The following is a 25585-nucleotide window of genomic DNA, read 5'->3' on the forward strand; positions in this document are numbered from 1 at the left end:
CATACACACCTTGCCTCAGGGTTGTTGTGAGAATTAAATTATTAACATACCTAAGGAGCCTACAATAGTGCTTGGTACAAGAATATTGAGAGTGAAGGGAAAATTTACCTCAGTAGTCTCAAAAATTGCCTAAATTCTATACTTAACAGGTATAGCTATGAGCTCTGAATCTGGCTATATCCCGGGGATAAAAGCTGGTTTTGACTGACCAAACACATTGTTTTTGTCATCAGTAATCTTGCAGAGGTATCAGCTCTACTCCTGATAGCTTAGCAAGATTACCACCCTGTTATTACCATTTGAAAAATCAGAAACTCAAAAGTTCTTACTAATGCTTATTAGTCAGCATTCCTACAGCTGCTTTTGTTTCACCCCCTCTTTCTCAGGGAGACATGGTGTAACAGTGCCTGAAACAGCAGACACCTACCCTAGAGAGCTGGGCAAACCTGTATAGCTCCGGGCGCCTTCCTGTACTAGCAGATCCCTTTATACACATGGTCATTAGCGGGACGATGTGCCTCCAAGTCGGTGGCAATTCCTTTGAAAGTATCTTTGCCATTTATAAAACTTTTTAAAGAAAAGTTCAGAAAGTTCAGGTGCTTTGGGTGCTCCCCAGTGCTGCACAACAAGACATGAAGTGTTCTGTGTGCATCGTGCGTGTGTTGTCGGGGAGTGAAAGGAAAATTCCGGTTTGTCTGTGTGGCTGGAATCTTCCCTTTCTCATGCAGTGCACAACTCTTCTGTGAATTCACCTCTGCCCCTCCCCTCTCTGTCTCCCTTTAAATATTTTATGGGCAGTACGCTTATAATATGTACCACCACGGCTGCTCTCTTAAGGGGTCAGGACAGGTCTAATAATGGGATGCGAAACAGTGACTCTGTAAAACCCATTTCACGTTAAAAAAAAAATGGCATGTTTTATTGAATCTCGTGTTAGAGGTGGTTCACTCATCAATTGGCGATGGCTGGGGTTAAACAAGTTCAAACACGAGCTCTCCTGTGTGTCAGGAATCTGCCCCGTCACCTTCCCCTCAGCCCATTTCCTTCCCGCAGACCCTCCGACTTGAGGGTCGGCCGTGTGTGTCAGCGTTGGCTGTGTAAGCGCAGCCTCTCCCGTATTCACCTCAGGACCACGGCAGAGGGGTCTGGGGCCCTCGCTGGACTTTGCATGTCCAGGAACTCTGGAGCGTGGGTGCTGCTGCTCGGTGGCCCAGCCTCAGCGCTGTCGCTCATGACAGGACTCCAGTGTAGGCAGGGACAGCTGCTGCTGGGCTTACTTACAGCCACTATCCGTGAAGTCACCCCCACAGACTTGGCGGAATGGCTTTGCTGTGCACATGTAGCCTCATTTTCATTTTCATGGGCCGCAGCTGGGCTCTTGGCTTCGCATGGAAGGTCAATGCAGTCAGGAGTGAGGAGCATCAGTCCTATCAGAGATCTGCCGACCAGACCCAGGGAAACCGGTTCTGGGGCCCTCTGTGTGTGTGCAGGGGAGACAAAAGGAGGACCGAATGCCACTCATGCCTCGGGAGGCGGGGTGTGTCCCCAGCACCCACAGACAGCATCCTGCCTGGGACAGTCACAGGCCCGCGTCTGTGGTCATCAACGCCACGCTTGGCTTCGGCACAGAGGGGACAGTGAGATGCAGTCCCTGTCCTCAGGCAGCTGCAGCTCACTGAGAGCCTAATCAGACCCGAGGCGACCCCTCCGCGAGCCGAGGCACCAGAACTCTTCCCCAGAGGCCCCACCTCACTGTGCACACGGCGCAGCGCTTCATACACAGACGAAACTGACATTCAGCAACCATTTCCAAGGAGCATGCTTGGCTCCTCCCCTCCCCACGAGGAGGGAAGGAGGGAGGGAGCTCTTAAAATTTCCCTTTTCATTACACTTCATTGGTTCTTAAACAAACAGGGTTAAATAGGGAACAAGACGCTAACCATTACCTTAATGTGTAACTTGAGACAAAATGTTGTTCTGTGATAAAATGAAAAGGAAATTCATATGCAGTCAAAGAAATATTCAAGGGAATGGATTTTGAAGGCTTCCTTTATACAAATGTAAACTTGATGAAATATGTTAAGTCAAATTCATTGCCATAAACCAGGACCTATTTCCAAAACAATTAATCTTGGGATCTCCCTGGAACAAGCACTCTGCCAACAGGGAGCGTGGGTTACGACAGCCCGGGCCCTCCTGTGTCTCACTGTGCTCCAAGGATGCAGGAGTTTTTCAGGCACAGCCAACCCTGCATGGCTCTGGAGACACAGCCTCAGTTTAATTAATGCATGTCTCTTAGGAGACTCCTTGCAAAAATTCTTGGAGATCATGTGTTCACTTGCAGAAGGAGGAGGGACCCCCACCCCCCAGAGAACGAGGCTCCATCCTGACTCTGAATTCCCTTACAGCAGGTGAGGCATTAGGAGATTGGAAGAGTGACTGTCTAGTTCTCTGGCCCTTCCTTTGCTCTGCTGCTGGCAACTGGACCTCTAAGTGCAGAGCACAGAATGGAGCGCCAGCCTCCGCTCCATCAGCCCTGGCCGCAGATAAGGCCAGTGTCCTTAGTAGCTGCATCAGTTCTGACATCAAGGCTTTTGTCTTTAGTTGTTGAGAGCAGTGAGGATGTGGCCACTGGCTGAATGGTTCCTGTGGCAGTCTTAATTCAGGATTGAGTAAACTTGCATTGTTGTCTTTGTACACTTGAAATATTTCTACCCATGAATACATCCCTCACTCTTAGTCTTGTTGTGCTTTGAGTATTTTGAATTTGGTGGATGATCTTTAGAGACTTTATTGCTTCTTCTGTTGGTTAAGATGTCCTATCATCCACCCATCTATCTATCTATCTATCTATCTATCTATCTATCTATCTATCTATCTATCTATTTATCTATCTATCTATCTATCTATAAAAGCCTCTCTATATATAAAAGCCTAAGCGACCAAACGAGACCTGTCGATAGGTTGCTATGACCCGCACTGACCACCAGGGGGCAGACACTCAACACAGGAGCTGCCTCCTGGTGGTCAGTGTGCTCCCACAGTGGGAGCACCACTCAGCTGACTGATGGGCTCCAGAGGCAGGGCTCACTGCTGGCAAGTGATGCTGCGGTGATGCAAGCCTCTCCTGATGGCCCACGGCAGGCACAGTGGGACCGGGATGAGTGGGATAAGCGGGAGTGGCAGGCAGGAGCAGCAGGCGGCATTGGACTGCTGGTTTCCGCCTGATCCCTGCAAGCCACGCCAAGGGACCCCACCAGTGCACGAAGGGCCTCTAGTTCTTTAGTAACAACATGACCTAGTTCTCTTACACTGTACCTTCAAATAATGCTACTCCTTTCCTGAAGTGCCCTTCACTGATGTGGTGGTTAGCATTAGGGTTCCTTCAAGATTGAACTCGAACATTGCTTCAGCTGAAACTCCTCCTCCAGCTTGCCCTTCCTTTGTCTGTGTTGGGCATCTCTCCAGTGGGTTCCCACGCTGTAGGTCTTAGCACAACACTCATCATCTGGGGGTGATGGCTGTCGTATCTCTCTCTACCACTACATGACAGGTTCAGTCAGGAAAACTCTTTTCCGCTATATTCCCAGCAGCTAACAGTGTCTGGTAAAAGCAGAAATAAGGAAATGGATGAGTAGTCCTGGTGTCACACCGTATCAAATCTTTGAAACCATTTCTTGTTTAGGGAAAGGTCCCTCTGTTATAACTGGAAACTTGAAACTAGAATGCCTGATCCTTTACAATAATTTCTGTACTCCATTCAGTAAATCTCCCAACGGTCTTCGGAGTCGAGGTTTCGAGGAAGTGAAACATTATGAGAAGGACTCCTCCAAACCATTTTTTGTCTTCCTTGACATTTACATCCTGTATCTGATCAGAAATTTATAACTCACATGAACTGTTCATGATAATGAGCCGTTCTTAATACAGTACTGATTGAACACCTCTCTCCAAGAAGGTCATGGTGTTTTACATATATTATCTAAGAACATACCTGAAGTAGGGGTGACTACCCACTCAGAATTCACCAGGGTCTGACACTTGCAATCTCTGTGAAGTTGACTTTCACCCCCTCTTGGCCTAGGAAAGACAAAAGCAAAGTTCAAGTCTTCAGTGGCAGTAGCTGCTTTGTCATCGTCATTGTCCCTTAACAACAGGATACCTTCTGAGAAATGTGTCATTAGGCAGTTTCATGGTTGTGTGAACATCATAGACAGACCTGGATGAGATAGACTACGACACCCCCAGACTACTATCTGGAATAGCCCAGTGGTCGGCAAACTGCGGCTCGTGAGCCGCGGTTTGCCGCTCTGTTGACTAATGAGTTTGCCGACCACTGGTAGATTAAATGTTACCGTGTAGTTGGAAGCTGTGAGAATTAGGCAATTGTGGCATATTGTGTGCAAAGAGGTAAAGGGTAGTATATGACAGTGGTCGGCAAACTCATTAGTCAACAGAGCCACATGCAGCTAGCGAGCTGGGGTTTGCCGACCACTGGTATAGCCTATTGCTTCTAGGCTACCAGCCTGTACAGCATGTCACAGTACAAAACAACATGAGATTAAATCAAGCACAAGACCAGATGATGCAATCAAGAGACACAGTACACAGGATATGTATGAGGCTGCTGCCAGCATAGCAGGGCATACAGTGTTACAGCAAACTTCTTTAATAAGTAGAAAGAGTACACTCTAACACAGGCATGTCAAACTCGTAGCCCGCGTGCCATATACTTATACCTCATTTATTTGGCCCATGTTAGCCTTTGAGTTTGACATGCTTGCTCTAACGTGATAGTAAAAGGTATAGTATAATAAAAACATAAACCAGTAACATAGTCATTTATTGTCATTATCAAGTAGTATGCTGCACATACTTGTATGTGCTATACTTTTATCCGACTGGCAGCGCAGTAGGTTTGTTTACATCAGCATCACCCAAACACTCAAAGAATGCATTACACTAAGATGTTCTGATGGCTATGAGGTCACTAAGCAATAAGAGTTGTTCAGCTCCATTATAATCTTATGGGACAACTCTAGTTTATATGATCTGTTGACCAAAACTGTGTGTGCATGTGACTATACCACCACTACTGTGTTCCTGAGCCTTCTGGGTAGTCTCAGGTCACAGACCGAGCTAATTCTCCCAGCAGCTGCAAGGAAACCAAGAGTCACGTCTCAGTATAATACTGGTCGTAAAGCTGCAGAGATAAAGAGTTTGGGGAGTTTAGTGGAGAGAAGATTCCTTTCATTAGGGAATTTTGCAGGCGCCTTCAAACGAGTGCCTGGCGCCTTCAGTGAGTGCGGCCTGCAGTTCTTCATCGTGAGCTCATGTGTCCAAGTCCCCTGTGGGCATTCTGTGGCGAAGCAGTGTGATGGGGGATCAGCATCGGGTAAGAGCAGGGAGCTTGGATTTCTGACCCCGTCCCAGTCTTAACCAGCTGTGTGTCCTCAGTGAAGTTGCTTAGTCCCCTCAGACCTGTAAATTGAGAGCATTAGACTAAATGATTGCCAGGGCCCTTTACAGCTTGAAAGTAGAATGATTCTGTCCTCAGAACTGCAGCTCCCGGATTTCCTCCTCCAGCCCTCCACGGATTGAGTGCTCTCGGCGCTCTAACATTGGCCCCCATTTTTCTTCTTTATGTGAATATCAACTACCGTGATGGATTGTCAGTTCCCTGAGGGCAGGAGTCCTAGTCACTTCATTTTGTGCCCCATACAAAATGTAGGCATATGTATCTCCTCTTTCTTCTCTGTAACCTGTGGGTCTCGCCTGCGTCTTTCAGCACATTAACCTGCACAAGTCTTTGCTGCCTGGAAAGGAAAGACTCCACCCCATCCTCCATCAGGCTTCCTATATCTCCCCCTTTGTAGCTACTCTTCCTGAAATAGAAGTCTATATTTATCTTATCCACTCTTACCTTCCCTACTACTCCCCGACTCTCTGCAAGCTCACATTCTGTCCCCCGCCCACACACACACACATATAAACGTCTTTTGATAAATTCCCTACATTAATTTCCTTTTATTGCCAAATCCAAAAGGACACTTGGGCATTTTCATCACAGCATTTAGCAGTGCCACCTTGTTCTTAAAGCTCTCCCCACATGGCTCCTGTGAGTTGTTCCTGCTCCTACTTCTCCCACTGCCCGTGGTCTGTTGCTCTCAGACCCCATGGTTCTGCACCTGGCTCTTGGCTCTCTTCACTTCGCATTCCCTCTGTGGACAGCGTCACCCATGCCTCTGCTGCCACCTCCCAGAGCAATTGCACAGCTTGAAACACACATCCCCAACTTTTTCATCCCAGTCACATCCAGTGTGTCATGTGCAGCCCTGTGCTCATCAGTCTCCCCCCAAACAACTTTTTTGTGTTTTCTTTATTTGGGTGATAATCCCACAATCTATCTGGTTGTCCAGGCCTGGGGTTCTCTCTCCCCCTCTTCCCTCCATCCATCCAGTTTCCCCTGAAGGTTAGACCTTCATTAGTTTCGCACAGATGTTGCAGTAGCCTCTTTGCTGTTCTCCCTGCCTGCTGTGTCTCCCTTCTATAATCTGTCCTCTGTAGCCAAAAAGGCCTTTTCTAAAATTCAAATTTGATCTTGTTGCCTTGGCTGCTTAAGTCTTATATGCCTGACATTGACTTTTAGACAAAATTTCAGTTTCTTAGCACACAAGGTCCTCTGAGAGCTAGATACCCACTCCCTGTGCAGCCACTTCTGTGCCCCTCCCAACTCATTTTGGGCGACTTGCTATGAGAAATTGTGCTCTCTCTTACCACTACATCTGTATGTGGGCTACTCCATTGTCCCTCCTGTGCTGGCAAGTCCAACTTGGCCTTTAGGACACAAATCGGATACCACTTTGTTGAGAAGCCCTCCCTCCCTCACCAGCGCCTGCTCCCTTGGGCTCCCACACACCTGTCTCCTGCATCGGCCATAGCTCTTCCCGTGTTGCTCAGAGCTGCTTAAGTGCCAGTCTCCCCAATTGCACAGGGAGCACCCAGAGCATCTAAACTTCTCCCCTTGGCCTTCATTCCTTACTTCTTAGCCTAGATCCAGGGGCACAGTGGGTTCCTCACACACATTTGCTGAATGAGTGAATAAGGCCTATGGGAAGAAAAGCGCACTCAAAGACTCAGCCCATCTTCCCCCAACACTTACGTTGGGCCTTTCTCTCCCTTCTTACCTGCAGGATGGAGGCCGCATTCCTTAGCCTATATCAGGAATTTCCATAGTGTACTTCTGCCTGCTTTTTAGTTGTATATTCTAGTCTTTTTGGAAAATTCTGATAAACTTACCCCTAAACATTTCATTCTCATTCTAGACTCTTCTACAAATTGAATAGACTAATGAATGGAGTGGGAATATGCGTAGACCCCACATCTCGGGGCCTATGTTCTATGCATAAGAGCATCTTGCCTTTTAGCATAAACAAAGCAGCTCTGAATTACTTAGCCTCTCATCCCCTGGTGGTTCTCCCTCTTTCCTCTGCCTCTTGTGTTTGGAAGACCCTGGCAGGCATTAGCTGCACATGGTCCTGACTGCCTGATAATAATTTCCCATCATTTAAGTGCCAGAGCCAAGTACCATTCCCCTTTCATTTAAATTAGATAAAACCCGAGCTGTGGCTTGCAAGTGATGGAAGTCCACTGGGGAAATTAAAGGTTCAGAGAGAATGGGACCCATTATAATAAAAGCATTTGCAACGCCAGTGATTCCATCTACCCTGTGGCTTCCATGCTCCTTGGGGTAGGATGAAATATGAAGCAAAAGAACCTTTGAAAGTAGTCTGAGGAATTTATTTTAATTGGAAATGGTGACAGCATTCTGCGCTTGGCGTAAACTCTGCGGATCATGCACAGTGGTGTGATGGGCATTGCGTAAAGGGCCCGAGGGCACCCAATTCATCTCAGGTTCTTTCTGCTCCCACATATGTACTGAACAGACATAGCCCCAAAGCCTGTGCCTCCCTCCTTCTTCCCTTCTCTTTCTCCCTCCTTCCTTCCATTGTATCCCACACTTGGTGTTTAATAAAAATTATATGATGGCACCTAAATCAGTCAGCTGCTAGACCTTCAATTTCTGTTGACTCTGAGACCTCAGAAAAATCCATGCAGCAGACAGAATGGCCAGAAGAAACACAATCTGCATTCAAATTTGAAATAACTCTAAATAATAGCATGGCCCTAACCTGTTTGGCTCAGTGGATAGAGCGTCGGCCTGCGGACTGAAGGATCTCGGGTTCGATTCTGGTCAAGGGCATGTACCTTGGTTGCGGGCACATCCCCAGTAGGGGGTGTGCAGGAGGCAGCTGATTAATGTTTCTCTCTCATCGATGTTTCTAACTCTCTATCCCTCTCCCTTCCTCTCTGTAAAAAAATCAATAAAATAAAAATAATAATAATAATAATAATAATAATAGCGTGTGTGTCTTTCCAGCACATCCTATGCCCTGTTAATTAAACACATTACTTGCATTTCTCGTTTAATTCCCACAACCCTACTGTGCCAGTGGTATCTCCATTTCACCGATGGGGAAACTAAGTCTCAGAGAAGTAAAGATACTTGTCCAAGACCACATAGCTATCATAAATGGCAGGACCAGAATCATTGCTGAGATACAGGAGAAAACCATGTTGAGTGGCAGAACCAGGTTTTGAGCTCAAGTCTGACTGCAGAGCCCACATTTTTCCAGACTGTCCACATGACTTGAGCAGGTTCCATTCCTGAACACAAGACACAGGCTTGCAATTTGGATACGGCTGCTTTTACCTGGGAGAGGTCTTGTTACTATGGATATGTCCTTATAACAATGTCAGTGTTCAAGTTTAATAGTGTGGGATTTCTGAGACTGTTAGACAGTTGTTCAACCTGCCTTTACCTTCTCACTTTTGTATTTTAGATGCATCATCCCATTCAGATGAAACCTGCGGATAGTGAGAAGTCAAACGGTAAGTGGTGACCGACTGTCTCACCTAATGTCTGTGTCTCTAAGTCAGGGGGTCCGCTGGGGGAGGGAGGTGCCAGCCCCGGCGCTGCTCTCTCAGCAAGGTGGAGACCACTGCTCCGGAAACTTGCCCTGTAGTTGGCTCGTCTGGGGAAACTTGCGCTTCACTCTCTTGCCTCATTTATCTCTGGTGTGTAAAGGTCGGTGAAGATGTTACCAGAAATGGTTTTTCGTGTCCCTCTGTTGTGGACTTGCTCTGGGTGGTGACCCTGTGGCCTCTGGCTCTTGTTTATCTGCTCCCACAGAGCAACACAGGACACCTGATGGGGAGGAATGACCTTCCACTGTGCAGAGAAGGTGAGCGGGAAAGGGACGCTCACGAAAAACCAGGCTACCTCTTTTCTCTCTTCCACTTATTGGTCTGTGGCTTGGAGGCTGACTTCCTGCACTATTCTCTAAACTGTTCCAATGCATTTGCATCCAAATTCATTCAGAATTCAGTCTGCTGATTAAATAAACATACACGCAGTGCAAAGATACGCATCTGATGAGGTCCGTGGTGGAATCATTGAGACTTAACTGTCCGAGACACGAGAGGGTTGATATCCACGTTTCTCTCTCTCCGGCTTTTGCTTCCACTGACACCAGCCTTCTGTCCCTGTTTTGTTCTTTGAATTTACTGAAATGTATGTTAAAGGACTCTTCTACCTTCTTCGACCTCAGAGCTTGCCCGTCCCACAAGACTGACACAATCGGCACGCTCCCTTCCGCAGGCAGTTCTGCACCTCATTCATTAGTAATCGGGGCAGAAGCCATGCACTCAGAAATCTGCATATCTGCGAATGTAAATTATGATTGGGCTCTAAGTCTCTCCACAAGGTATTATTTGCTAAGTGTAGTGCATCCCATTTTCTGGCTTCTTCACAGACGAGAAAGTTTTGAAGAGAATCCCATGTATTGTGGGCTGCTAGCACCTGGTTTGTGTGGCGGGGAGCAGACCTCAGTGCTTTGCCCAGGATCTTCTCCTCAGCCACACCTTCTCGGAGGGTGACCTCCCTGTGTCCTCCTCTACTTCATCACCAACACGGCACTTAGTGTCGGAGCGTCTCAAACCTGCCACCGCTTTGTTGCGGGATCTCGGTCAAGTCCCTTCATTCCTTTATTAGACAGTGAGTTCTGATTATGTACTGTGTGCCAGGCACGGTACTGGCTGGGGCTTCAAGAATGAATTTTAAAAAGAAGAACAGTCTGCACAAACTTGCCCTGACCTCATGGAACGTACATTCAGTCTACTGATCTCTGCTAGTCACTCAAAGACTGAACTTTAATGCCCTCATCCATAAAATAAGAATGATGGCAGCTGCCTCACATAGATTGCCCTTCTTTTCAGACTTGGACACGATGTTTGTCACATTGCGTTGTCAAGGATGGAGCACCTCTATACATATTGACTACTGCTATCCAGATTTGTCCCTGGGCATGTCCCCCCATGCTGAAGGCTGTGCACCCATGCCAGTTCCCAGAACCCTTTGCTCCAGAGTACACATTTACAGTCTGTTCCGCTCCCTGTGGGAGAGAGGAAACTTGCATTCATGGGATGAATTCTGTCAGTGGAGGTCCTCTTAGAGTTCTGGCCCAAAGAGATGCTCCCTGTCCTCTGGCCCAATCACTCTGTAAATTGTGTCCATACAGCGACCAAGGAATGAAAGTCTATAGAAAAGGGATCATCTTATTTCTGAACCTTAGGTCCTAGTTATAAAGACGTGATGAATTAGAGAACTGGGTAGGAAACATTTGACCTGAAATACCCAGATAATCGAGCCATGAAGGGATTTCTTCCTTTGCATTTTCGGATGCCCAGGGGCACAACCCCTGACTTCCATAGAACAGCTGCAGGGGGTCGCAGAATGGCCCGTTGCCCTTGCTGTCCACTGTCCACTCTGCACACTGAGGGTAATGTTAGCCACAGCAACAGAATAAAGCTGCCATGATCTCAAAAGCCCAGCAGGACTGGGCATTGTTTTACTAAGATGAGAGAATACCTAAAAATCAGGCCATTTTTCAGGGAGCAACCTGGAGTAGCAGTTCAAAACCAGTTTGAGGAGCCTGGGCTTTACCCCTGACCCTGCACTTGTTAGCTGTGTCCTTGTTCATGTTCTGCAACCTCCCCGGGCCTCCTGTGTCCAGCTGTGATGGGGCTGCGGTGATCTGTAGTTGGGATTCTGCTGGTAACACATGCCTCACAAGGGTGTTTGAGGGGTACATAAGTCACCATCTACGAAGACTGAGCATAAAACCTGGCACATGGTAAATACTCACAGTGCTGTTACCGATGTGAGTCCGGCTCGCTGACGCTGGCACTTCAGCCATGGCTGTTCATATCAAGCCTAGACCTGTACATACAAAGGAGCCCCCCAAAACCTTCTTGTTGGATCAGTGCTCCCTTTGCTTTGTAGATTGGCCTTCATTTCCTGAGTTTGAAATGAAGTTTAAAAAAAGTCAAAGTATAAATAGACCAAAATCTGCTTTTAAATTGCTTTTCTTTGCGGAGGCTCCAGTGGAGCCCATCTTGCATAGACGTGACCAGGGGTCAAGATTCTCCTTGGACCTGCAGGAGGAATCAGGGGGAATGTATACTTTTCCAAAGCAAGTGATGAGAGCTGCATGCCTTTTCTGATTTCACATGGCAGCTTTGACAGGTAAGCATCGTTTCCAAAGCTCAGAGAGCACCAAGATTGCTTTGGCTCAGATGCTCGAAATAGCTAGCTCCAGGAGTTGTGAAAGAAGTCTAACGAGCTCTAATTGCACTTTTATTGAGTTTGCTGACATTTATGGATAACACAAAGGACTCATCACAGTTAGACAGTTACTGCGTTCATTAGCAGGATGTTCTGATTTCTAAAACTTTGTATTTTCTGAGCAAGACAGGCTGCTCATCACAGATTAATTAGTGATGGACAAATGAATTCCAGAAAAGCAATCACTCTTTTCAGCCTTCATCCATGCAGAGATTCTGACAAAAGGGAACCTTTGTGGGGAGCTCAGAAATGTTGGACTGCTCTCCGATCTGCCCTGTACTTCCGTATTTTACTGACCGGGCTTCCAAAATCTCCCTGGCTGCCTCTAGTCTGCCCTTTTCATTGGCTCTGATTTAAGCTGCAGCCTCTAGCACATTTATGCCAACTCACTCATTTTGCTCCTGTCTTCATGCTTCTATGCAAGGTGCCCTCCCCCCCCCCACCACACACACACACGGCATTAGCAATAAAATGCTTCAGCCTTTAAGAAGAACACACTGAATCAATACCCAGATTTCAATAGAATCCAACTTTTTTTGTTATTTCTCCATTGCACACAGTCCAGTGATGGTGGGGGAAGGGCACTGGAGGAGGTGTGGCTTTCTGGGACCAGCATATGCCAGCACAAACATAGTTACTCTCTTCAATTTCGTGTTATCATTGGAGGGCCTGTTTTCCAACTTTTAATCCTTCATCACTATACAGAAAAAGATACCAGCAGTGTAATATTGAAAATTAAATGCAGTTGCTAGATCTGAAGTTTGTCTAGCAGTGAGTGATAAGAAAAGCATAGAGTTGCCTCTGGTTCTGTGCTTGGGGCCTTGGTGGCCGAAGCTGGTGCACACTCTTGCGTCATGCTCCTGGGTGAGAGGCTTGCCCTTGACTCTGTGGACAGAGCATAGATCCATCCTGCTTTCACTCTCAGCCCTCACAACTTGTAAGGGTCCTTGAAGCCTCAAATCCAGAAATGCCATTCAAGACCCTTGTCTTTCTTCCCAACGCCTCCAAAATCCCCAGTGTGTCCATGTGCCCAGTTCAGAGCTCTCATGGGTCAAGATAACCAAATATTGCCCCGGGAGGGTAAAGACCATCAAGGCTCCAATACGCATAGTTATACAGGACATTCCCATCCAGACCGTTTCTGATTTACTAGAAGATGAAGAAATAATTCTGAAATTCAAAGTGGAGAAACGTACGGATTTGGAGGCGGTAATTAAATGCCATATGTTATTACTAACACATTGAAAAGTTGTTAATTAACTCAGGCCACCCCAAATCCAGGTGTGACTTTGACAGGTTGTATACCAGGGTGTAAGCACAGGCTTACAATTAGGATTTTTTTTTTTTAATTTAAGTTCCTCTTCCCCAAACTTAAAAAAGTTCCCACTTATCCTATTAACCCTTTCTTATTTAAACTGTGGAAGGAAAACTTGGAGTGGCCCCTGGTCTGGAGACCCTTCCAGTCCTGCCAAGTTGTTACTGATGGCGTTATCCCGTCTGTGCAGCACTGTGTGCATTGGTCTTCCCCCTCATTCAGCCGCTGGTTATCCTGAAGGAAAACGAGCTTTTTCCCAAGAGGACAAAGACCTTCTCTTTTCTTTTCTTTTTTTTTTAATTTCCCTAAAGCACTTAGCAGAATACGGTGAACATCGTCTGTTTATTTAAACAATCAGCATTCTTGTGGATTGAGAAAATAAGTAAGATACTTACTGCCTGTTCATCAAACATTGATGGAAAAGTTAAGTGAATTGGAGATAATTATATTTATTTAAAATGTTGACAAACCTGTTTAGAAGGATCCTTAGCTTGGGAATCCCAGGAAGAATTTGTATGAATAAATTTTCACTGGAAAGTCAGGAAAACTCAAGGAAGAGGGAGGGCGGGTATGTGTAGTTATCCCCATTTTGCCATCAAAGCAAACATGGCCCAGCTGTTAAAACCACAGAGCAACCTTGACTAGCAAAAGATTGCAAACATCCAGCTCCCTTTATGCGCGCGCGCATGCATGTACACACACACACACACACACACACACACACACACTAGCATTTTGACTAGGACATGGATAGTATAGATTCTAATTTTTTTTATTTTTAGCTAATAGGTGTAATTGAAAAAAGTGATAGTTATCGCCCATCTTCCTGCCTGTCTGAATCGACCCTTCATGGTGACTAGAACATCAGAATTTCTTAAATGGTTATCACTGTTTTAATACTCATCTTAGTAAAAAAAAAAAAAAAAAAAAATCACTTTTAGCTTACTGAGGAGCTGCATGTTTGTTTATTATCGTATCCCTCTAAAGCTCAAAATCTACAAATTGTTTCAGCTGAATACCATAATCATAGGTTTACCAGTGAAACCAAGGACCGAATGGGAATGTGTTATTTGCTTTTGTCTAAAAGAACTAAAACCAGAGTTTTTAGGATTAGAAAAAAATAGAACAGGAATTTATTGTTACTCTCATAAAGACAGCAGCCGCAGCCTCCTCCAGGCAGAGCCCCAGAGATGAGAGGGAGGACGGAGGGTAAGAACGACCCCTGGAGGTGATTCCCTCCCCGCTGCCCCTATCAGTGGGTTCCCGCGCTCCCGTTCCAGCCTGAACAATGCCGTGTCCTCCCAGTGAAGGGCATCCTGGTGCTGGCGCTCACAGCACCCCATGGAAAGGACGCTCCTTTCTCAAGCTCCCCATGTTTCTAGCACTCAGATCACGGTTGTGCCAGTGCCGCCCTCGGCTTTCTGTGCTTTTACCAGCTCCCAGGAGGTCATTGGTAGTTCACTTACTCGGAAGGGAGAAAAGATGAACTGAAAAATGTGTTATCTACATACAGGAAGTCAGGTCCTCAGTGGCCTCCCTCCGGCAGTGACCCCAGGTCCCGGGGCAGCCTTGGACCCTCTGTTACCTTCCTTACACGTTGAGCCCCTCTCCACAAGAAGCAAGTCATGGTGCCTGTCGTGCCGAAGCCAGGCTGCTTTCCCCCCTCAGCCCCACAGGCGGGCCTTCCTTACTCCTGGTTCCGCCCCTGCCCCGCCAGCATGCTGTCCCCCTCCCGCTGCCAGTCTGTCCGGACCCTGCCCGTGCGTCTGGAAAGCCAGCTTCACCTCCATCCCATCAGGCCTTTCTCAAAACCCATGGCACAGTTCCCCGTGGACAAGCCCTGTGGGAGTGTGGTTTCAGTCCGTGTTCCTGGGAGCCCGGAGTTCCTCTGCATGGTCTTCGCAGCAACCGAAAGGGTGGGAGAGGCTGAGCAGAGGGACTCTGGGCTCCAGCGTGCCCCCCACCCCAGGTGCTTCAGTCAGCCAAAGCTTGTGGCTGGGCCACTCCTCTCCAGTATTTAAGGAGGGGAGAAAGGAGAGAGGAGAGGGAAAGGAATAGAGTTTAAACCTTCCTTTTATAGATGACAAAACATGTCCACAGAGGTCGGCTCATTCTCCATCAACTGAATGGCTGCACTGGACCTAGGACCCGAGTTTCCCAATTCCAGCGTGGCTCTCCCCTTCAGGCCTCATCTGCCGCCTCTGGGCTGGCAGGCAACACAGTGGAGTGGAAAAAGCCTGGACTGCCGTAAGCTATTGGTCATGGTCCAGGTTAGACCACCTACTTGCTGAATGACCCGAGCGAATCCCTCCCCCGGCCAGGCCTCGGAGTCTCTCTCAGAGCTGGACAACACACCTCTCCAGTCTCTCACGTCCACCCTGGGGTTCTGTGACCTGAGGGTTAGCTGTCTCACCTAGACCCCTCGGAGCTGCGCTGTCCGAGAGAGGAGTCACACATGGCTTTTAACATTTATTTACATCGGCTAACATCGAATGACATGAACATCCAGTGCCTCAGTCACAGGAGCCGCACGTGCCCCAGCCACTGCAGGGACATCATCGCTAGAACTTGCCCGTCCCGCGAGCTCTGCTGGACAGCCTCGGCGTCGGCGCCCCGAGCCCCGTCACTGCTGCACACGCAGCTCCTCTGTCCCCAGCCAGCGGCAGAGGCCGTGGAGTGTGGCTGACGCGCCCCAAGTAACTGGCCTAGAAGGTCTAGAGTACAGTCTTGTGGGTTGGGTGAAAGAGACACTTACTTTCCAGGAAAAGGATGAGAGAAACGAGGAAAAGGTTATAAAGCACGTACAAAAGGTTTCTGCACGGTGATGTCTGGCGGAGGCTTTCCCTCGGCCAGGCCGCTCCGAGGGGCTGCTGCAGCCACGGCCCCTCCCTCTCGTCCTGCTGACGAACTGCAAGGAACATGGGAGCAGCCAGCCTTCTCCCTGCGGGTGCTCTTGCTCCCTCCCGAAGAAGGACTCCCGGCCCTGCCCTGAGCTATAAGGGCACCTTTGAGGCTCAGTGTGGGCCGGTCGTCCTGAGCACAGGCATGTAGATTCTGAGGAGAATCTCCCAGGTTGTCTGAGGCAAACCTTCCCTCATCTTTACCCACATCGGGTTCCAAAGTTAAAATTTGCATGTTGTTGTCATGACATCCAAAGTGCATTTCTGTTCATCAAGAGCCCTGCCTCCGAGTGGGAGGAAAAGTTCTGTTCCCTCCTTGTTCTTCTTTCGGTAAGGGCTTCACCCCGAGCATGGGGTCAGGATAGGGCCATCCTGACGTAATTCTCATGTAGCTGCAGCCCCATTCTCTTCACTGGGTTCGCCTTTCTCTCTCGTTGAAGCACACAGACCCTGGGTGCTGTCCTGGTTAGGGCTGGCGCGGGGCAGAGGTCACTGACTAGGTCCCCAGAGAAGCAGGCGTCTCTCATCGCCTTCCCTCCGCTGGATCTGTGGGGACCCAGCCACATGAAATCGGAGAAGGATGTTTTCTTCCCTCCAATGCTTTGTTCAGAGTTTTGTTTACTGTTCCACTACATCTCTTCCTTTGGTTTTTCCTCTCCTGACCTTTTCCTTTCCCTGTCATTCAAAAAAACAGACTGACTCCAAAAATATCTCTGTGGCATGGTAATATTTAGCCACTACATGGAACTTCAACATTTTGGTAAACACATTACCATCAGTTTCCAAAATGGGGGGAAGAACTTCTTGGCGTCCTGTGTCCTGTGAGGCTCTTTATTAGTAAGAGCGAGCTCACAGAGCGCATGTGCAGGAAGGGCAAGGTGGGGCCGCGGAGGCGGCCCTGGGCCCGAGCGCGGGCTCCCGTGGCTGGCAGGCGGTCTGACGTGGTCGTGAGACATGGATGACAAGGAAAAAGATGACAGTGGCCTTTGCTCATGCATTATTTTTCCTTCCTAGCTGTGGAAGACAGAAAATTGTTCATAGGAATGGTTTCGAAGAAATGTAACGAGAATGATATCAGGGTGATGTTCTCTCCGTTTGGCCAGATAGAAGAGTGCCGTATCCTCCGGGGGCCCGACGGGCTGAGTCGAGGTGAGTGTGCTGTCGCGCAGGTCTCGTTCCTTAGGTGCTAATTGGAGCTCTGTGTCACGGCCGAGGCAGACGTAGCTTCCACACGCAGCCGGGGTTACCCTGTAGTACATCCCGCGTGGTTCAGTTATCCAACCTGAACTTTTCACCGTAGCTCAGAGGATCACATTTTATTTCTCAAGTCGGGAAGGTCCTGGTGCCAACATATTAGCTCAGGTTATCACTGTCAGGTGGGAAGCCGGCAGGCTGCCCGTTGTTCCACATCCCTTCTCAGTCGCAAATTGAAGTGGATGCTGGGGGGTGGGGAGTAAATGTGGGAGAGGGGCAGGAATACTTACTGTTTTCATCTTAGTTTCTGGCTTTCTGGCGGTGCCTGAAAGAAATGTGGAGGGTGTGGGCCTCTTGACCGTGATGTAAACCGAGGAAAACCGCCCACGCTGCCACGGAGAGCAGAGCAGATAGGCACTCAGAGGAACTGGGCCCATCCGGGGGCATCGGGGTTTGACGTCACGACTCCTGGAGTCCTGAACGCAGGGAGCCCATGTAGTGACGGGAGTGACTCACTCCATCCAGAAGGCTGTTGCCGTGGTGGAAGGCTGCGGCTCGAGCACTGTGAAGCCAGTGTTTTTGCAGACAGTTACACAAAGTAGCTGGAAAAACTATTCTCTTTCCATGTTTGCCGTCCCCTGTGACAAGGCGCCCACCCCCACACCCCCCACACCCGACTTTTTAACCCACTCGTAAGGGCTGTCACTGAATGTTAACATTGTTCTGGCGGCAGTTTCCCCATCAGTCCAGCGAGGCCCAGCTGAAAGCAAGTACGTAGAATACATTTCTTCCTAGAAATCCGTATTTTTGCAACACTGAAAGGATTTCATTCCATTAATGCAGTTATCAGCGCCAGTTCCGTGGGGCTGATTAGAACCGTCTTTTCCTTCCCAGTCTCTGGTTCTGGGGCAGCACGGCCATCCCAAACCGCACGTGGAAGAAGAGGCCGGGCACCAAGCATCACAGCTCTGATTTTCACCCGTTTGCCTAGTTGACTTAAAGTCAGCACCACGTGCGGGAGGGAGCACATTTGTTCTTTCGACTTTTAGACATAGCGCTTCAGGATGTCAGCTGTCAGAATGGCAGGTACAGAGAACAAAAGTGTTCCACCCACATCCACCTCCACGGCCCCCAATGGAGGGGGTCTGGAGCAAAACTAGGAGGAGGCGGATCAGCCTCGAGCTTGCCATCCCTGTGCTTCCTTCTGCAGGTGGTTAAAAAAAGAGAGGGAGAAAGAAGCGGGGAGGAGGCACGGAGATCACAGGCGTGCTCGAACAGTTCTGAAACTCTCACTATGAAACCCTCACTGATGAGGTGTGGTTCTCTAGAAACTGAACAAGACAGTGGTATTGAGGGCTGTCCTAAACAGCAGGCCCAGCGCCTCCATCTAATCTGTCGCTCGCCACCTATGCCATAACCAGCGTCACCCAGAGCAGGGCGTCATGCTGGTGATGCGCACCACCTCTGGCCCCTGCACAGCGCCCCATCAGAAGGCCACTAGGGTTTCCCTCCCAGCCCTCTGTGCCGTCCCGTCCTGGCAGATTCACACCCGGAGAGCTTCGAATCGTATGCGGTCCCTGGTGGTTCTGCAGTTACGACACGCATGTGCCCACTCAGGCAGACAAACCAGGAGAGAGAATTCCGAGGGAAAAGGCAGGGTGGCAAACACAGGGTAGAATGTGTCGGAAACACACAATCACGTTTTTCCAATCCCTTTCTGCTGCCAAGTTCACCATTGGAACCACCATTCCCTCCTGTTGCTATTCTCAGTCACTCTTCTGTGTTTGCACGGGGTTTTCCATGCGCCAGGGCACGTGGCACTGAGAACAGAAAGGCAGGCCCTTCCGTTACAGTGGAATTCACAGAGGCGTGAGGTCGCTGACCCCCAGGTCCCACCTCAGAACTCCTCCTGACGTGAAATGTGACTACACTCAGTCATTTCATCTTCCCACCGCTCTGCCTCGGTTTCCCCATTTGCAAATACTGCCCTGCGTATCTTGTAATGCGTCATGAGTGAGCAGTGTGAGAGGTTTTTAGTACAAGCGTGCCATCCGCCTGGTTTAGTAGAGACCTTGACCGTGAGTTAAGAAGGCATGACTCCCACTCTACCTCTGCAGGGCTGGGCCTGTTGGTCCAATGACAGCCCCCCGCCCCCACCCTGCTCACTTTGCACATGTCCAGTGGGGACAGTCAGGAATGGCTTTGGTGCCTGCAGTGTCTAGAGCTCCCTGAGCAGCCCGCGAGCTATTTCTTCAGATTAGACTGTAAAGCAGCCCACACTTCCATAGGAAAGAGCTGTGCATGGGCCTTGACGAGAGAGTTGGCCAGTTGGATCGGCCATTTGCTTCATTCACCGGCACTAGACCCTGAAGCAGCCTGTTTCTGAAGCAAGTCAGGGAGGACCCTCATCACACGTCTATGCGAATGCTGGCTCCATGTGAACAGCAGAATCCTCCTTCCTGCCCCCCCTTTTTTGAACAGAAAAGTAATTTCTGATGAACTGATGAGCATTCCCTATGGCAAAGAAGAAAATACTCATTTATAACCATTTGTTCTGAAATATAAAGGCAGACAGTGGTAGATTTTTCAATTAGCAGGACCCAGGGACTCATGGGTACAGGGGACCACTCCTGAATCAGTGTATTTGTTAAAGGAACAATTCTCTTCCATGCTCCTATTCTGCTTTCATTAAATAATTGCAGTTTTCAATCAAATATTAATGTGTCTCCCATTAGTGGCACCGCAGATAAAGGGCGCTCAGCACTTCTGGTCTCAGTGCCTGTTGCTGGCTCAGCTGTTTCAAAAATAAATAAATATTAAGTGAAACGAAAGCGTGGCTGCTCCGAAAACTGCCTTCTAACAACTAAGCCAGGGCATAAACTAGTCAATAAAAAAGTGTTTATTGGGTGGTTCATTTTTCTTTTTTTGCTTTTCAGCTACAAGAAAGATGATGCTCCCCCTCAAGTGTCTAATGTCATTTCTTCTCTGTCACATCAGTGGCTTAAATTCCACTGAGGTTTCTCCAGGCTTGTTGGCTCGGCTCCCCTCACTGAACCAGGCTAGTGGGCTGCCAGGACCCACAGCTTGGTACCCATCAAGTGCCACTATACTCTCAGCACCGCTGTCTGTAAGAAAAAGAGAAAAAAAAAAGCCTGCCCTGCCTATTGGCAAGAAAGACTATTTTAAAAGTCACATCATTACTCACCAGCACCCAAGTCTGTCATGTTTCAGGACAGACTCCCCACCCCCACCCCCAGGAAATCGTCATGACTGTACACAGACAGCACCCAGCACCTGCTGATAATGCTCCCCCTTAGGTGTCTAATGTCATTTCTTCTCTGTCCCATCAGTGCTGAGCACACTGAAGACACTCAACAAATAGCAGGACTCAACTAGTGCAGTGTGCCCACATCTAAGCATGCATTTCCCCTCTGGGAGCAGTAACCCATTCTGCGATGTTTTCTAATTTGGCAAGTTTGGTTTGAGCTGCTGTCAAGCACCTTCATGGTACTCACCTCCTTCTGCGATGGCAGATGGACCTCCCAGGCTGCTGCAGGAGCCTTCATTGAGAAAGCAGACAGCATGCACGGAGCCGACACCTGGCAGGTCAACTGAGATCGTAGCTCTCAGAATCAAAGCCTGAGGCATCTGAGCCAGTACACTTACGTGACAGTGTTACCTTAGCGTGTCGATTTCCTAAAATACACATGTTTGTTCTCACCCCTCTAACCTCACAGTCAGAATAGACCAGTGATCGGCAAACTCATTAGTCAACAGAGCCAAATATCAACAGTACAACCATTGAAATTTCTTTTGAGAGCCGACTTCTGCTCATGGGTCACGAAGTTTCAATCACACTGTACGTGCGCACCCGCACTTGGTATTTTGTGGAAGAGCCACACTCAAGGGGCCAAAGAGCTGCATGTGGCTCGCAAGCCGCAGTTTGCCGACCACTGGAATAGACTATTTGGGTACAACCTACAGGGTTTTCTGCACCGTAGCAGCTGAACATTTGTAACTCAAAGACAATGAAGGAATTTATTTCATGTTTCTTTCCCAAAAACTAGAGTCAAATCTCCACTGCCATTTAAGGTAACTTTCTGCTTGTTTAAGAATATTCCAGCTGTGTTTAAGGCGTTCCAACATTCTGCTGCCAACCCCCTGACAAATGATTTGGCAATATTATCAGGGATGTTGGCCAGCACAGACTGGACTCAGCCATTAAATCCTCATTTGTTTTTGTTATATCTGATCAGGAGGTTAGGATAGGGCCTTTGGCTCTTAAAACATGTACACTGAGAGGGACTCGGTTTTGATCACACCATTTTAGTCTTGCCCACACAGTGCCTAAACATTCAGAAATGTAGGGACTTTGATCAGATGCCCCTGGATTAACTATATCATATCATCTTGCTCTGTATACAATCTTCCAATCTCATCTCAGAGATGAGATTTTGCCAATTAAGTCCTAGTCTACAGTCACTCTCAGGTGCTGTAAATGACTGGTCTCTTCATGCCAATTTTAAATAAGTGGACCAAACATCGGGAATGATTCATTGGAGTATTAATTTTTGTGCCCAAATGTTATTATACCGATAACATGTGTTTAGTGACCCCTGCCACTGCTAAAAAAGATAGAGCGAGGAAAACTGGCTGCATAACGATCTTTTTTCAGCTGGATGGGAATTTATAAACAAGTTTTCCATAGGTTGAAATCTTCATGCTGCACACGTTATTTTAAATTATGCTTTCTTCTGTTGAAATGTAGCAGGCTGCTGCATCTCTTTCAAAGAAGTAGCCGAAAAGAGGCCCAGGCATTGTAGGTGCTTTTAAAAAGCGCCTGTATTTTTTTATTTTTTATTTTTTGTATGTACAGAGCAAGAATTCATCTAGTTCTCCAAAAATTCTCTTGCAGCCAAGAGAAAAGGTAGTACACCTGAGTTCAAATATCCTTTCAACTGAAATGACAAGTGCAATAGATGTGTCCCAAAATCTCCTCTGTGACAGGGTCACGTGCTTTCCTTATCCTGTCTGTAGGAGGAAATTACTTTGAGAAACTTTCCCAGTCAATCATTTATCTGTTTTAGCAAGAAAGCAACCTCTCTGAAATAAGAGAAATTCAACTTCTTTCATTTCTACTAGCAATCTCTGACTTTCTGAAAATGCAGACAATAAATAATTGCAAGATTGGCTGCATTCACAGATGCAAATTTTTCTTTTGCTGTCCTGTATTTAGAGGCTTTAAGACAGTAACATACAAGCTATCTTATCTAACCCCACCCTTCCTTCCCCCCCCCCCCCAAAAAAAAAAATATGTAGCTTCATTGTTTGGGTACCTGTATCTTTTCTTTCCAATCTACTTTCTCTTTCATTTCTCAAATGGCCTGAGAACTGACTGCTAAGACAGCACATACAACATTCTAGAGAAGTTAAGGAGTAGACCCTTTAAGACCAGAGCCATTGTCCTGGCTGGATCTCGTGACCCCTCCCCGCCACACACACACCCAGAAGCCATTTGTAGTAGAAGATAATTTAGTAGGAGGCAATTATGACCTAAGTTACTTCTATCCAATGGAAAGGCATCTAGTTACCTTGTAGAAAAGGAGCCAGCAGCCAATCTTGGTGGTAGGAGCTGATGTTAGTGAACAGCCACAGAGTTGAGGCCTTAATCCTAAATAGCCACCGCAAAGTTTTCAGTGGTTTGAAAAGAAATTGAAATCTAACCAGAGCACTACCATGACCTACTGTTTTAGAGAAATTACAAAGGTTAAACAGCTACCAATCCATGAAACATTTGGTTCTGAAGTTGCTTAACTTCCTCCAGAGTAGCATAGAGAGTGAAATATTTCAACATAGGCTCTCACTTTATAAATGACACAGTAATTTTCTCTCCTGAGTAAATGAACACAGCGCATAGTACAAAACTTGACAGAGCCCCTACGGAGACAACTTGTCCCTTACTGCACCACTGCCAATAGAATAAAAAGGTTAAAGAAGTCATCAGATTTGTCAGATCATTTTTTTTTCAGATGGGATGAGGATCACATAATTGGAAGCACCAGTCGAGCTTTAATTGCACGTTTCACAGAGGAAAGGGCAATGGGTTGAGCTTATAGAGGTATAATTTTATTGTTCTGTCGCTAATGCTTTTCTTTTTAGACCTGTTGATTACTATATCTCTCTCACTAAGTTATTTACAAAAGTTCTGTTTGTTCTGAAATTGTAGTAAATGCATAAACTGTGCCTTATTGATTTTTGTTGACATTTTATATGTTTTTTTATGCATTCTTAACTTCTGTTTTGGAAACTCAGTTTGGCACATGTCCCTGGATAATAAGAGCAAATGAAGTGAATGACACAGTTCTTCTTGACTGTTCAAAGCAGTTAGTCCAGGCTTCGCATGGCTTCAGAGATGCCTCCATTAGATTATTTGCTTTTGCCTCCATTGTACTCTCAAGATAAAAAAAAAATGGGAAAAGAAAAATATGTTTATGTTATTTCCTCCATTAATAATGACAATGTTTTTGAAGAGATATGACTTTGAAATGGACGGTAAATTTGGGACTCTGTTATTTTAGAGCTGAGTATCAATATGGAAGCCAGTACAGGTACTGTCATCTGCCTCACACGCACGCTATTCCGCCCGTCATGTAGGTGCCTTAGAGAGGTTGCCAATGGCCTTGGTTGATGGCAGAACCTGCAGCCAGTATAGGCACGGGCAGCATGTTGAAATAGAGAATGATATGAAACAGCTCAGCATTCATCCTGAGCTCCCCTCAGGCTTCAGAAGGCCCGCTGAACTGGGAGGGGGATGTGAGATGAATCTCCCATGCACTGAGAATGTTGTGTGTTAAAAATTACAGCATAATGCAAAAAAAAAAAAAAATCCATTGACTTATTATATGACTGGATGTTGTTGTGCTTTGGGGTTAATGGGCAGGCATTGATGTTTGATTAAAAGGTGCTAGTACAGTATTGACTTGATAATCTCACCAGGTGCACATGCAGAACAAAAGAAGGAATATGGTTTATGGCTCACAAGTGGGTTTACGTAAACCAAACAATCCACTGGCTGTTTAGACGTAGGACCTTCTATTTGGCTGGCCGGCAACGGGGCAGCCATCCGCCTTGTCGATGCCAGAATTCCGCTTTCTTGGATTCACTCTGAGATGACGATGGGCTTTTTAGCCTCTCAGTGTTCAGATCTGCTTCATGTGGAAATCTTTTAAGTGGTAATAATAGTAAAGTTTTGAGTTAATTGAGTGGAACACTAAATTATTCTCTGATACCTAAGTTCAAACTGTGCAATGCTAAACAAGCTTAAAATCAATGCACTTTTATAGTCATTAGAGATCATAAGTGAACTAAGTCTGCCTTGCTTCAGCTCAGATCTTAGTGTGCTGTGGTTTTATTATAAAATCAGCCTGAATCTGCATTAATTTCACAGTCTTCTTCTCTAAAAGCCCAAGGGTGCAAGATGAATAAAATGTGAATTTCAAAAGGCAGTGTTTTTATTAGTGCAAAGGGCAATGAGCCGTGCAGTTGGAGTGGTGGCCTGCATGCTAGCCAACACTGTGACAAGGAGCGGGACCAGGCACTGTAGATTCTAGTTATTTTTCAGAAAGAGAAAAAAGATAGCCATGGAAAGTTCGATGGGCCTCGCAGGAGACATTCAGAGAAATGTACATTGTCTTGTGAATGTTAGATTGTAGGTCAGGTTGCTGATACATGTCAGAAAGTCACAACTTCCAAAAAGTCATGAAGATTCTGTACCAGTAAAAAAAAAAATCCAATGCGAATTTAAAATGTTTGCTTTGTATGCACTGTTGAACCTTAGAGTAATAGAGCATTTGTTTTTGTTCATAATTAATATATACTAGTTTGTGCAGGATTTGGTATATGGGTTTGCATTTGCATAGCATCGATGTATATTTCTACACCTATACTTTTTAACTATCCAGAAGAGATTAGATATATTTATTTGCTGACATTTTGAGTTCTTGGAATTTTATGCTCATTTGCCCTTGGAGTGAGGGTTTTATTATTTGCTGCTTAAAAATGGATGCTAAAATTTGAAATCCAGAGCCCTAATGTGTGGATGCCTAAGTAAAGATAATCAACCAGACAGAAAATGTAAAAGAGCAACTTTTTATTTTAGAAAATGTTAACGAGATCTTGCTCATTTCAAACCCGTGGTTAAAAAGGGTGCCCGACTTCCTTCTCCTCATCTCCGTTTTTTAAAAATAAACTAATCAATCAACAGCTCTTTCTACTCTGGTCAGATTAGCAAGTCAGCACTGTGCGTGAAGAGCAGAGTATGGTAAAACCAGAGAGGGGAGTTGTTTACGTTATGTACTACTGAGAACAGTGTCGTCCTGTGGCAGTTCTCGTAGACCGTGTTGGTTTAACAAGCGTCCAACCCTTTTGTCT

The 25585-nt window shown here is 46.8% G+C and overlaps 1 protein-coding gene across 2 annotated transcripts in view; it reads left to right on the plus strand.

The window, feature by feature from the left end:
* CELF2 (CUGBP Elav-like family member 2) overlaps nucleotides 1-25585 on the plus strand; it is a 307488-nt gene that overhangs the window by 220285 nt on the left and 61618 nt on the right. For both annotated transcript variants that reach the window (XM_054726443.1, XM_054726447.1), the window contains 2 exons: nucleotides 8904-8952; nucleotides 16976-17110. In XM_054726443.1, the coding sequence (XP_054582418.1) occupies nucleotides 8904-8952; nucleotides 16976-17110 (184 nt within the window). The remainder of the gene's footprint in view (nucleotides 1-8903; nucleotides 8953-16975; nucleotides 17111-25585) is intronic.

Source organism: Eptesicus fuscus, chromosome 2 (genome assembly GCF_027574615.1).
Source record: "Eptesicus fuscus isolate TK198812 chromosome 2, DD_ASM_mEF_20220401, whole genome shotgun sequence".
NCBI classification, from domain to species: domain Eukaryota; kingdom Metazoa; phylum Chordata; class Mammalia; order Chiroptera; family Vespertilionidae; genus Eptesicus; species Eptesicus fuscus.